Source organism: Protopterus annectens, chromosome 7.part0, assembly GCF_019279795.1.
Source record: "Protopterus annectens isolate FY-2018-M chromosome 7.part0, PAN1.0, whole genome shotgun sequence".
NCBI lineage: Eukaryota > Metazoa > Chordata > Ceratodontiformes > Protopteridae > Protopterus > Protopterus annectens.
Window position 1 is genome coordinate 711,820,111 of NC_056739.1, and position 14,709 is coordinate 711,834,819.

Here is a 14,709-nt window from a genome sequence, read left to right on the forward strand (position 1 = left end):
AGGATCGAGAGGAGTGGAAAGAATGATGGCTACGTTCACTCTGTAATAAGGGTGACTGAGGTGCCGAGTGGATGGATTCCAAGGATGGAGACCTCAGTCTCTCATGGCTCCGAAATAGCAGATGGAGCTGACGGAGGAGTTGCCTTGTCAGTGCCAGCCGGCACTGACATACTTGGTTGGTCAAGTAAAGGAGTCGGTTCCGAAGGTGGAGCTGACGGCTTGACAGACTTAGGGGATTTTGCTAGCTGACTATTTTTAGCCGGAGAATCTTGAGGCTTCAATAATCCACGAAGGATTAATTTGTTTTTGCGCTCCTGCAAGAGCCTGGGACTAAAAGCGTGACATATAGAACAGGAGTCCTGCAGGTGAACAGCGCCCAAACAATATACACAACTAGCGTGCCCATCTGTCAAACATTTTCTGACAGCACGAGTCACACTTTTTGAAGCCAGATATCTTGGTATCTTTAGACATTTTCCTAACAACAACAAACTAAAGAACCACAATAACAATAAGAAAAAAAGTTATAATAATTATTACAACTTAAACGGCTAACCTAATAGAGGGGGAGGAGAACTCTCTAAGTTACGAGTTCAAGGGAAAAGAGGCCTGCGGAAAGGAGCGACGGCCAACAAAGTACACACACACATACACACACACACACACAAACACACTATAAGGCGATAAAGGGTATAAGTACTAAGAGACCAAGGTTAATAACATTTTTACAATTAAAATTTTACAATAACAGCAAAAATATGTAATACAAAACAATACTAAGCCTGAGCCAGTAATGAAGCAACCTTGCAGCTGAAGCGGCAAATGAGATCTGGGTAGCTGACGCTGGGCATTCTGGGATAAGGGGTAGCCTCGAGCCAGTAAAAAGCTCTTGAGCTATAGAAGATGGCCGAGTCGGAGCCGAGGATCGGTTCCAAACCCAAACAGCAAGAACGAAGGTGAGATGGACAACTTAACATTTACTGTTCCCTAGTTACTTACTAAAGCAAGGCAAGATAAAAGTGGATGAGTGTCTTTTGTCAGGTCCAAAAAGAGAGTGCACACCTCACAAATCTCACTAGTATTCAAATACAAATTCAGTGCTGGCTAGAGAATGACACCACATCAGGTCACCTGACTTTGTGGTTACCCCCTCATTAGACAGTCATTCAGGATCTGGCACTGATATGTCACAATACAGACATAGAACGTTAGCTAAGGTTTATTACAGCATCTGGAAACTACAAAACACTTCCCATCTCCCTGCAGAAACTAACAAGCTATTCTATGGCAGCATTTATACTTGTCATATAAAAAAGTAATTTAATTTCAGCCTATTTTCTTCAGGTTAGCTGGGCTGAGCTTAACCCCTTCCCTTCCAGTATCCTCTGTTAAAATATATACAATTTCATGGGTCTATATCAGAACAATGAAAGAGCATATGTGCGACTACATAAAAGTCAACACAATGTGTGAAACTTGTAAATAGCGAATGGCCACATAATCAAATTTTTTCCTAGTGTAAAAATTCACCTGGCCGTTCGGGGGAAAAAAAATTAAAAACCATTATCAGGTGGAGGGCTTCGGTCCCCACACCCCCCCCCTAACTAAATATACCAACTCCGAGATCGCACTAAAGCGAAGGAAAGGGCAACTCTGTGTAGTTGGCCAACTACTTCCTTGCTCTGTGACAGTCATCGAACCACTTAATGCTGTTCGATGAATGTGTCGCTCTTTACTTGTTCGCTCAGAAGCCATTTTGTGCTTCTGATATAGACCCCAATTTCATCAGTTACAGCAATATAGTCTGACATGCATGTATATTGCTTTTCTGTCCAGTGGGACTCGCTGTTGATACATTTTTAACACAAGCATCTGTACAAATCAGTTTGATATTCAAATTACATATAAACCTTTACAAACCTTCAGCTAGCTATGCTGGCATATGTTACACATGCACTGCCCTACTCTCCCTGGCACAGCTGGCTCTACCTCGGATCATCACACTTGTGATCACTTTAACATCATATTTTTCATTCAAAAACATGTAAATCATATTAAAAGTAAGATAATGAAACAATTAGCATGACTGAAATCTACTACAATTATACAAAACTTATGTAAGACTAATTTTAGATTATAACAACTCCTTATAGTTAATGTAAATTGTCAGTTAACAAAACAAGAATCCATTCAATGAAAATTCACAAAATGTATTCCCTTGATTAAAGATTTAAGCTGTAAGGAAATATGCCAGAGACTAAATTTATTCACAACACATTATAGATATTACTGAGGTAAATTCAACTTGGCTTATAAGACTTAAGAATCACTATAGGCACACAAATCTAGAAATTTACTCAACTCTTTAAAATAAAAACATAAAAATGTCAATGTTTGTATTTAGTTCAATAAAACTAAAGTAAGAAGCAGTATTACAAACCATTCCAACAATCTGGAACAAGTTATACTATACACAGATCCAACAGTATAGTTCTTTCAAGAAAAACATGAACTGCTGGGTGTAATCCTGAACACTCGATCCCCAAAGTTACGAACTAAAATTTAGGAATTTACGATAGAATGTGGATAGGGAGAGGGGTTTAAGCAAGGGTCTGGAAACACTAACCAAATGCACTAAAAGGAGGCAGCTGAGATTCAATGACTGCAAATGCAAAGTACTGTACATCAGCCAGAACAATCCTGGTGTGAAGCATCAGACAAGGGGAATGAAACAGATAACAGCAGAGCGGGAAAAGGATACAACGGTGATCATTATTAACTGGTGAGGACCAAAAGCAGCAGAGTGACAGAGGAGCTGAAATAGCAAACAAAATGCTTGTGTTATCGTCAGAGATGGAGGTTCCAAATATAAAGAGGTAAAGCTTCCATTCTGATATGCCATGGTCAAGCTGAAAATTTGTATGCAAGGAGAAGGGAATCACTTTGCAGCTGAAAAGAAGTCTATAGAGGAAAAGGCACTAGACTTCTATGAAGGTTGGAGGGCAATGGCTACAACCAAGATTTGTAGTACAGGAACTCTTTTCTTTTCAATAGATGCCAGAAGTTGGGGGGGGGTCATGATACTAGTGTACAACATCAGAAGGAAGCAGAAGAGAAAAAAAGGAGTGCAGGAAGTAGAGTGCTGAGACTGAGCACTTCCTGTTATCTGTGAAAGAAAGGGCTGTGGACCTATAGAATGACATACCAGGATGAGTGTTGTAGAGAGGGAATCCATAGAGACACTTAAGTGGTCAATGGACAGGTGAAGAAAAGGGTGATGGTGAAGGGATGAGAAACAAACTTAAAGGGATGACTAGACAGGCTAAGCTCCTGCACTAGCTGAAAAGCAAATGTAAAGTACAAGTGCAAACAGAACTCGGGTAGGAAATTACAGCTTTTAAGTCATCGTTCCTTTCTGAACACCAACAAATTTAAAGAGACTTTCTAAGGATTGCTAAAAAGTATGCTTGCTGAATAGTGGGTGATGAACTGCATGACTCCGTATGTCATTATCCACTGCAGAAGACTTAATGAAGTAAGATCAAGAATTTAGAAAGGAGCTCAAAACTAAAAATGTATTCTGTAGCAATGTGTTCAAATAAAACAATCATCATTCTTTAAGGCAAAGCTAATTTGTATTAACAAATAAAATGTGCCATTCTGTTCAGAATTAGTAGGGTGACAGCAGTACTCCAAGTGATACAACCTGCTTCACTAACTGAGCAGAATACTTCTAAGAGACCAGACTACAATGCATTTAAGTTTAAGGTGCAGCCATACAATGAGACAGATTCTTATTAAAGCCTTAGAATAAACTGGAAACTCTTCACTTTGTGGAAAAATAAACTTCTCAGATGTTTTCAAATCAGTGAAGAAAGATGAACACACAAATAAAGTCAATTAATTTTTAACTGTGCATTTCAACACTGAGCCATTTTCTTACCTCATCATATATTCCTTCTATTTCATTAAGGAGGTTCTTTGACCGCAGGACTTTGGTATCATTTTGTTTAAAGTTAATGCCTTTATGATCGAGTGACTTCAGATAGTATTTTTCATTCTGCTCCCTCCAGATTTTGTTGAACCCCCGCTGAGCTTCTCTCCATTCTTCATCTTTCATTTTTAACCTAAAAAATGTAATAAAAAGTGAGGAAAATACTTTAATATGCTGTCCATATCTATCTTACACAGTCACTTTATCAAGTAGTTTCATACATTATTCCACAGGAAAAAATAATGATTCAAAAACCCAACAAAAAAACACTACAGGAGACTGAAAGTTGGGAAATGTAAACAGTACTCAGCAACAAACAAAAAATACATAAATAAACACTAGTTTAACCATTTATTAACTGCATACCAAAAATAAATCTGTACTTGATTATTTAAATAACAGAAAGATACTCATCTCAGTTCATCTCTGAGAAAGAATTATTTAAATAACAGGTACTCATCATCTCTGGTCATCACTGAGAAAGCTTATTGGTCGGTAATTGTTTTTGTTTCTGATTCTGCGATCCACAAGTTAGCAAAATTTTGAAATTCATCTACCTCCCATAAATAGGGGAGCATGCACATTGTAATGTCATGCAGTGAACTTAAAAGGGTACATGCATTCCCCTGTTCTGCATAGTATAACCTCCACAGCAACTCAAAAGACAAGAAAAAAATTAGAAAATTCACCAAACAATGGATGGAAAGGCCATTTACGAAGAGGGAGAAAGAAGGAAAGTATAGGCGCCCATTGCAGAATAATGCATTAAAAAAATTTAAATTGAGAGCATATACCTACTTAACTGACTTTGAGGCCATTCTCCAAAGTGGAGATTTTAGAGTTTAATTATGGAATTTTTTAAGCAATAAACATGTAAAACTTTTTATCAAGCTGTTTTGAAGAAAGACTAAAATGGCAAAGTCAGAAAAGCCTAACTCCTGAAGTACCTAGGCTAGATTCTTAGAATCAAGTTCCAAGTAACATGCACACTTGTGAAGGTATGAACCTGTAATAAAGTGGTTACACTGCAAATGTCAACAGTGGAAATTCTGGAGCAAGCAATGGAGCCAGTCACAGACCCTGGGCAGAGGGGCCTTTTACTACAACATTTTCCAGTGGGTTGTCAAGATCACGTGTGACAAAAGAAAATACATTCATAAAACCATTTGAAAAAGGTTCTACAACCACTGCAAGCCCTCCTTGTTTGGAGCAAAGGAGACAAGAAATTGGTCTGTCTTCCTGAGAAGTTGTACCGTCTTGAAGTAAAACTAGAGCTGGCAGTTCATGCTCCAGGTATGAACATCCTTCTTGTTCGTAAATTCTACCTCTGAAAAGTCTGGAACATTCTGAAAACATTTTATCAGCGGCAGCATGGATCAGTCCTAAGAGACACCCGATCGTCATGAAAAAACGTATACGGTTCCCTACATGTAAGGGGCAAAAGCACTGAGATTCACCAGGAACAATGTTCGTCCCAGGAACAGCTCCTTCCAAGAAAAAGACTCCAGGGTCACTGCACCAGAAAGTTTAAACAGAGAAAAAGGCAAAGCTGTCAATCATGTAAATTAAGTTCTAAGGAGAAGTATTCTTCACAGGCTAGTGAAGAAGCACAATTCTATTAAGAAACTTTTTACCAGCTGGTGATGGACCACAGTTCTAATCACAACAGCACGATGTGCTGAGATGCCAGAGGCATATACTTTCACAATGGGAGAACAAGGTCAAGTCACATAGGTCAGTCTCATCTCACCAGGTCAAGACAGGTCAGAAATTCCTGCAAGCTAAATGAGCTGCCACAGGATACATTTTTAAGAAGATGAAGAACCCTTTCCTCTTACCAAATAAGTTGCTTTTCTGGAAGCTTCAATCTTACCAAAGCATACTAATGCTGGAACCCATTCTGTATATGATCAAGCAAAGGCTAGCAGAAAGGAAAAATCAGAAGAGCGATGCACAAAATTTATTAAGTCTTATACTTCCATAAGACAGAGTTCAATTTCACCCTCTTCAAGGGCTTCTTTAGTGTATTTCAACCAAACAATAAAAACTAATATTAATCAGTAATAAATACCATGCCATTCTCTAAAAGTGCTGCTGTGCTGCACTAAATGTATACAAACATTTACATTTTTGAGAATAATTAAATAATAAAGGCAAATGAATTTACAAACTAAAAAAAAATTGCCATCTTTATGTTGATGCTCCATCTAGCGACCAAACTTACAACATTCAAGTTGCATTTGATATGTATCACTGGGTCCTTGTTTGAATAATGCCATGCTGTCAAAATAATTCATGTTCTTTATATTCAAGATTCCTCTTCAAGGCAGATTGCAAATTTATCATTCTATCAGTGCCATAAAATACTCATTTATCCCCAGGTAAACTATTTTCTCTTGTTGAAGAAACCTCTACAATATCTAAACTGCACGTTATCAGGTAACAAATATTCAAAATTAATTTTCTTATTATATTGACAAATGTTGGTCACCAATTTTCCTCAACTTAACAGGGTTAGAACCAAAGGTAGTAACAAAACAAATACTGTGGTCATCTAAGCTGCCTCAGGTTGAATTCTTACACAGTAATAGCTTAGCTTTTGCTGTGTCTTTTACCAAACGACACACCATTAAATAACTGACTTTATCATAGTTGCTTTCTTGAAATTACGTGTCAGACCCATAGACATCAAATTTTATTGTTCATCATTGCCGCAAACACATCCCACCTACCTGACTATTTGGAACAGAGGAATGGAGCCCTTTGGGGTTCAATGGGAGACTCTTGACATTAGAAGAGACAGACAGGAAGGATGGAGTGGAGTGAAGGGGAATGGTCCTACTTGCCACTCCGGCGGGAGGGGATTGCAAGAAGTCAGTGAGCACGAGGGGTAATTTCACTGGAAGAGACTGGGTTGACTACTACTGTCTTTCAGGGTTGGGGTAGGGCTGCTTGCTGGCAAGTCCTTTGCAGAAGTGAGGGAAGATTAACATGCACAGCTCATTGAATGGCACCTTTCCCTGCTTAGTCAAATATGCACTGCGAGTTATGAGCATAATGGGAAAAAAAAAAAAACTCAAACCACCTCTGATGGCTGTCTAAAATGATTGCCTCACCTGGTCACCCCTTAGGCTGATTTGACTGGGAAGAGGCTGATGACTTGACAGATGGCAGAGACACAACACAACAAAAAGTCTCATCCTCTTGAACTGTGACTTAGGAATATTTTGTATTTTTAGCAAATCCTTTACTATGCACATTAGATTAGTCTATATAATATTACCTAGTATCTTACATAGTATATAAAATGTCTGCTGTGATAAACTTATCCCACATAAATTGAACACTAAATTCATCATCATCATTAATCAGTCCACAAAGCAGCCTAATAGTACAAGTCACCAAAAGATGCATTTTGCTATTACTTTTTAGTCTGACTCCATCAAGTTCATGGAAGTTATTGCCAAAAATTGGTCAATATTAAAATAAAATTTCGTCTTTGTTCCCTTATCTGATCAGTGTCAGTTTAGGTACTGTAATCACAAGAATTTGAATTTTTTTTAGCCACAGTAAGATAGACTGTACTGACTCCTCTAACTGTTCTACAATAATAATACCTCTCAACTGTCCAGAGAATTTTTGCCTTATATTTATGGTCTGTTCCTTATACAATTTGTGGTTTTCTGGCAAATCTTTGAGGACTGAAGGCACTAAATAATGACAGACATTTGAATTTCAGACTTTATAGCCTTCAGAAAATGTATTCTAATGCAAAACCTGTTATCCCATCAACTTTCTAAGCTAATAAGACAATATTTTTAAAAAAATTTCCCTATTTTTGGGCCTTTGTACCTCCATTATTTTGGCTTTGTCCAGATTTCTTGTACTAAGAGGTTGAGAGGTATTATGGGGGTATTAAATCTGTACTGATTGTGTTCATTTTAAACATGTGTCTATTTCTACAAGCTTTGCAACCATTAACATGTCTGAATATTGTGCTCTGTTTCACTTTGTTTAATTTCTCTAAGTCTCTTGGGTTTTCATACCAGTACAATAAAGGACCCCATTCCTGACAAAGTATGCTTAAAGTTCATGAAATTAGTAACCAAATCACCACTGCAGAAACAGAGGTATAAAAAAAAACAATTACCAAATAAAAAACCATGGGCAAAAATGCAACCCTGCAACATGTCCTTGAATTAAACAACACACACCTCAAAAAATACTTTCATGAAATTTTTTTTTCAGTTAACCGCTTTCGTCTCCTGAAAAGAGTTAATATCAAATTCATTATATTTATTTGTGTAATTTATACTATTTATATTATTTGTAGAACATTTGGCAAATGTTAAAACTATATGATGATTAATTGATTACTTGAACAGCCTATTACAGCTTTTTATTATATATTAAACTGTATATACTTTTTAATGAAGTTTTTAAGGAAAAGATGCAACTGAGTGACATTCTTAGTTACCAATCATGGTGGACATTTGTATTTAAAAATGTAGTTTCTTATGATTGGAGTAATTCTGAGGAAGTCTCTTTGGGTGATGAAAGCGGTGATCTAAAAATAAAATTCATTAAAGTATTTTTTGAAGTGTGTGCTATGTTTAACTTGGGACTTGTTTCCAGGATTGCATTTTGCCTGAGGTATTTCATTTGGTTCATGAAATTAGTATTGTTTCAATATCCGATGTTAGCCAAACATGCTCCTTGCAGCACCCACAATGTGTCCAGAACTGACTCTTTTTGCAGTTCATATAGAGTTACATATATAACACTTTAAATTATTTTTTATGAAACCTATTGCTCCTACTACTATTGGAACTGTCTGGGTATCATTCTTGCACATTGCCCTTGTTGTTGCCTGCAAATCCTGGTATTTTCTGACTTTGTGTCTATCTGTACGCAAGATGCTGTAATCACTGGGTGTAGCAATTTCAATGATCAATGTTACTTTTGTCTTTTTTCATGGACTGCTATACCTCGTTTTCTCACATCTGTTTATCTGTTAGTAATGGATGATCCCATGTGATATAAACTTCATTTTCTATATGTGGATGAAGGTAAGGCAGTTCCATACAGCCTACCTCGATCTGGCCAAGGCATTTGATCCCATTCCTCACTCAGGAATTATTGATAAACTCACCAAATTAGGCATCAACCCCTACATCATTAGGGGGGTTGCAAATTGGCTCACAGATAGAACCCATAGTGTGAAAGTAGCGGACTCCAGGTCAGACTACCAAACAGTCACGGAGTGGAGTCCCACAGGGATCGGTCCTGGGTCCTCTCCTGTTTGGCATCTACTTCTCAGAAGTCCAGGCCAACACGGAGGGACTCTGGCTATCCAAGTTCACAGACGGCTGCAAGCTGGGAGCCATTATTAACTCCCCAAGTGATGCAGACATCCTACAGAAAGGCCTCATTGAGACCAATGACTGGTGTTGAAACCTTGACCTTAAGCTTAATGCCAAATAATGCATCATCCCCTTTGGGAACAACTCAGTTCCCACTAATTACCACATCAATGGGAGCCCAATGAAAACTTGAAGGCGTTATAAGAGATCTGGGACACAGGTTGACATCAACCTCTCCTTCGACCACCACATTGCCACTGTGGTCAGAAAGTCCTTCTATGTGGCACATCCCATTACCAAGGGTTTTGCATTCAGGAAGAATGAGGTCATCATTTCTCTCTACTCTTCTCTCATTAGACCAATCAGAGTATAATGCCCCATTTGGTATGTACCTCACTAGACACATGCAAAAGCTGGAGAGACCAAAAAAGAACCCCACGAAGAGGGTCCTATGCCTTAAACACATGTCCTACATGGAGAGACTTAAAAAACTGAAGCTATTCTCTGTCTTGTATCATCTACTAAGAGGCAATCTCTGCTTGACTTACAAAGTCATGTCTAACCCATCTCTGTTAGAAATGTTATATCTAAAGAAATCCTAACCTCTCTGCACCACACGCTCCAGAGACCTCAACCTCATTACCACAATCAACAGAACATGCTGGAGGGACAGGTTCATAACCCAGAGACTGCCCATGCTCTGGAATAGACTTCTCATATATGTCAAGCAGAGCATCTCACTGGCCCTCTTCAAGAGAAATCTTGATGAGTGGATGGAAAATAGAAAGTTCACCCTGGGGATCACCCCAGTGGCTCTACTTGATAGAGGCACTGGGCACTAACGTCTGGCGGCACAATACCAGGGCACTTCTATGGGCTAAGCTTGTAAAGGCTCCAGGGCCATTAGCCTTGTACACACCTATGAACCTATAATGCTTTGTGGCTCATGTTTCCAATGCTTTTCAGCTACTTCAGTATTATATTTGCACAATCCCCAATGCAAGAGTCTTGCTACATTATGATGCCATTCAGTATACAGGCCTTCTGACATGAGTGCATCACATCCAGCAACAAGATAAGCAACTGTTTCCAATTCTGTTTTACAAAACATCCATTTGTCTGTTTCTACATGTTAAATGGACTTTGTAAACCAACATCCACCTTCATCAATTCCCAAATATTTATACACTCTCTGATGCTCAAGTTTCATCCCATTCCTGTCACAGACTAATATTTTCTTGGTGCTGCAGCTTTCCTGCTTTAAAAGTTGCTTTTCCACATTTATCAAGGCCAAATGATACGCTTACATCGTCTGAGAAAAAATTAGACAACTTGCAGTTGTGCTTTCAATTCCTCATCTGATAAGCTATACAGTTTTAAATCATCCACAAAAAGAAGATGAGAAATCTTTATACTTAGTTGCTTTCTGGGAACTAAATTGCAACCATGACCTAATTTGTGAGGTAGACAGCTTAATGAGTTAAGGAAAAGACAAAAGGCCTGTGGGTACAGAGTCACCCTGGAACATCCCCCCTTTGAATTTTTATCCCTGGGATAATAACCTTTATCATGGCTTAGCTACAAAGTGGTTTGCCACTGTTTCTTGGTCACTATAATGTAATCAATTAATGTAGGGTGTATCTTCTACATCTGTAACCAGTCTTATCCAATGTGGGATGCTGTCAAATGCTTTTTTTGTAGTCCCTTTTTACAATTCTCCATTATGACTAACAACAAATGATCTTTGCTCCACATGACTTTTTTTGTTATCCTTTTGTTCTATTGCCATGATTGAATTTTCTTCTAAATGACTATAACCTCTTTCTGTATCAGTTCCAGTGTATAGTTTATACATCGTTGGAAGGCAAGCTATTAATGCTCTATAGTTTTTAGGATATCTTGCAGTTACACTAAAGGACGATCATTTTTTTTTTGTTGTTAACCAGGTTGGCATCTGTTTGGGGTGTGCATATAAATAGTTCTTACTCAGGGCTAAGTCTTCATTTAAACATGCTAATATTTTAACAGAAGTTAGGTACTGCATCTGGGCCCGAGGTTTTTGGGTCTATGTTCAGCTACCGAATACTAGAAAACTCAAACCATAAAACATTGAGAGTAAAACAGAGAAAGGGACAATTATCGAACAACGGCAACTTAAAAAAAATACACTGAATGGCCATAGTCAGCCAACATCGTGCACAACCAACCAAGGTGGGGGGGGGCTGTGCCCCCCCACACCCCCTTAACTCTCTAACTCTCTCTCTCTATATATATATATATATATATATATATATATATATATATACACACACATATATATATATCATCTCTGAGATCGCACTACAGTGGGGAATAGGGCTAATTTAAAAGGTTTCCCTTCACTTACCTTATGAAACGTCTTACTTCTTGGTTGTTGGTCAACTATGGCCATTTAATGTATTTTTTTTTTTTACATTACTGTTGTTCGATAATTGTCCCTTTCGCAGTTTTATGTCCATTACTACATGGTTTGAGTATTTTAGTATTCGGTAGCCGAACATGGACCTGAGGTTTTCCACTTAGGAGCTTTTCTTAATTTTGTTTCAGTTTCTTTGACTATTTCATCCCATTTCATATCCTGTAGATATGAGCGTCTTATTCTACCTTTTGCTTTTATTCATTTAGCATATTTGTTATGTTCCACAGGATCTTCAGATATTTCTCCAAAATGTAACCATTTCTTCTTTTTTGGTGGTGTTTCTGTTCCTTTTGTCTTATTTCCCAATTCACTATAAAACTTTTTTGGGTCATCAATAAATTACTTATTTTGTACTTTTCCTTTATATTTATATGCATATCTTACAAGTTTTTTTGCCTGTGCTGACATCTTTAGTTTATTATTTGCAACAGTCCACAATATATCCTGGTCAGTTCTGATACTATGCGCTGCTGTTATGTCTATCTTTGAGTATTTCTGTTGATCTGTCCCTCCTTCTGTACTTTTCTGAAAGCGACACTTCTTGTCTTAATTGCTTTGCAGTTTTCTCTACTTGATACTTCCGTGATGGCATTTGATTTCTCCCCCTCTTTTCTCTTACTGACCTGAGTTTTTGTGGTAAGACTTCATCTGATATTAACTTAGCTGCACATTAATATATCCTATTTACTTCTGTTACATTGCATGACTTTCTATGAACAGTCTTGATTACTGTGTTCATTTTTTATCAAACGTATAACATTTTGGGTCTTACTGATCTTCTGTAATCTATTTCTTTCACTGATCTTAATATGTCTATCCATCTCTATTAAATCAATCAACTCGTCCCTTAGATCATTTTCTTATAAAATAAGGGCACATTCTTTGTTCTCCATTTCCTGCAGGCATTCTGCAGAAAGCTCCTGTACATCTTCTTGTGACATATTCGCTTCAGCTTTATCCTGTTTCATCTGTTGCTCTTTCACATGGGAACTCACTGGCCTATCACTCCAAAACATTGATTGTATCAGAGTTGCCACAGTTTCCTGTTTCTTCCCTTGCTGTGCAACTCCATCTGAACTTTTGTACTGGTTTCCTACTGAAGACTCCAAAGTATCATGTGGCAACTAATCATATGCTTCTCACTCCACTGCTTTCTCCTTAATTTGGGGGCTGTTTGTTCTATACTCTGTCGCATATCGTCTACTCAGAGGCAATCTCTGCTTAACATACAAGGCCATGTCAAACCAAGAGCTGTTGGGACATGCTACACTTAAAGAAATCCCAATCCCTCAGACAGACACACTCCAGGGATCTAAACCTTGTCATCACAATGAACAAAACATGCTGGAGGGATAGGTTCCTGACCCAGAGACTCCCCAGACTCTGGAACAGACTGCCCATACATGTCAAGCAGAGCACCTCTTTGGCCCTCTTCAAAAGGAACCTTGACAAATGGATGGGAGATAGGAAATTCACCCCGGAGATCACAAGTCGCCCGGCTAGACAGGGGTCCAGGGAAGTAAACATTGTAGGAAGAAACAGCTAGGGGAAATGTTATGGCTAGGCTTGTATAGGCCCTAGTACAGATAGCCTAGCACCAACCTATGACCCTATGCTCTGACTTTCCACATTAAATCCTTCACTTTGCAGGTAATCCATAACTTCAGTTTTCAATTCTTTAACTTCTCCATTACTTATCCTCCTTACTATGGGTTCCTATTATGTGATCGAAGTTTTACAACTTTGAACACCATATGGTCGAACCCACATGTTCGTAAAACTTTGAATATTTAAAAGAAAAAAAAAACGTACCTGTTTTAAGCAGGGGGCAAGCCCCCATGCACCCCTGCACCCCCCACTCTTTAAATATACCAACTCCGAGATCACACTACAGTGTAGTAAAGGGAAATCTTCCCTTTCTGCACTGTACTGCATTATAGTATGGTCTCGAAGTTGGTACTACTACTCTCCTTTACTTGCTGATTTATGATCTCCCCATTTGTACCCCTATATTTCACTGTATAATCTGCAAGATGCAGGGATAACTTATTTAATGGTGTGTACATATTCATCCTTTTCTTGTAAAAACTGGCCTTTAGGATGTTTAAACAATTTATTTCATTTTAAAACACATGTGCAACATTAGGTGTAAGCCTCCCAATAATGTATTACATGAGTATACAACAGTTCATCCAGAGGTTAAATTTTTATTTTACAGTATTGACAGAGTGATAAATTTACAGTCTGGTTTGAAGGGAATTCTTCAGTATAAACAGGAGAGGACAAGAGAATAAAACAGAAAGAAATGCATTTGTTACTGAAGACAGAATAGCACTACAATACTTGCTTACTCAGGGGTGGTTTGAGGATTTTCCATTATGGTCGTCTCGCTCTCTCTCTCTGAATGCCTAGCTAAATTAGGAAAGGGCCATACAATGGACTGTCCATGCTAGTCAAAGGACTTCCCGGCAAGAACAGTTGTAACATATCTTACCGAAAAAAAAAATGGAGCAGCACAAGTAAAACAGATCTCTGTCAAACATGTACTGTGATAAGGTAAAAAAAAAATATTTTAATAAAGATATAAAAGCAGTTGGTATTAGCTCTGTCAGACAATGAAACAACCATCTTAAATCCTCATTCACCATCTCTTCCCTCAACAACTCCTCTTCACAGCTGAATCACACACTAAACTGCTTGGAGTGATAGTGGACGATCAACTAAAATTTGACCTTCATGCACTTAACTGCATCAAGAAAAACCCACCAAAAGCTTGGTTTACTCTATAGAAACAAAAGGCTTCTCACACCCAACTCCAGGATCTCACTAGCCCAAGCTTACCTTCTCCCCAACCTCTTTTACAGCTCTCAAATAGGTTCACAGGTGTGTACTAG

The 14,709-nt window shown here is 38.1% G+C and overlaps 1 protein-coding gene across 1 annotated transcript in view; it reads right to left on the reverse strand.

Moving 5' to 3' along the window:
* The window catches only part of LOC122806647 (paired amphipathic helix protein Sin3a-like), a 1,669,103-nt gene that overhangs the window by 478,531 nt on the left and 1,175,863 nt on the right, over positions 1-14,709 (reverse strand). Inside the window, exon 15 of the mRNA XM_044077237.1 lies at positions 3,944-4,127. Within this exon, the coding sequence (XP_043933172.1) occupies positions 3,944-4,127 (184 nt within the window). The remainder of the gene's footprint in view (positions 1-3,943; positions 4,128-14,709) is intronic.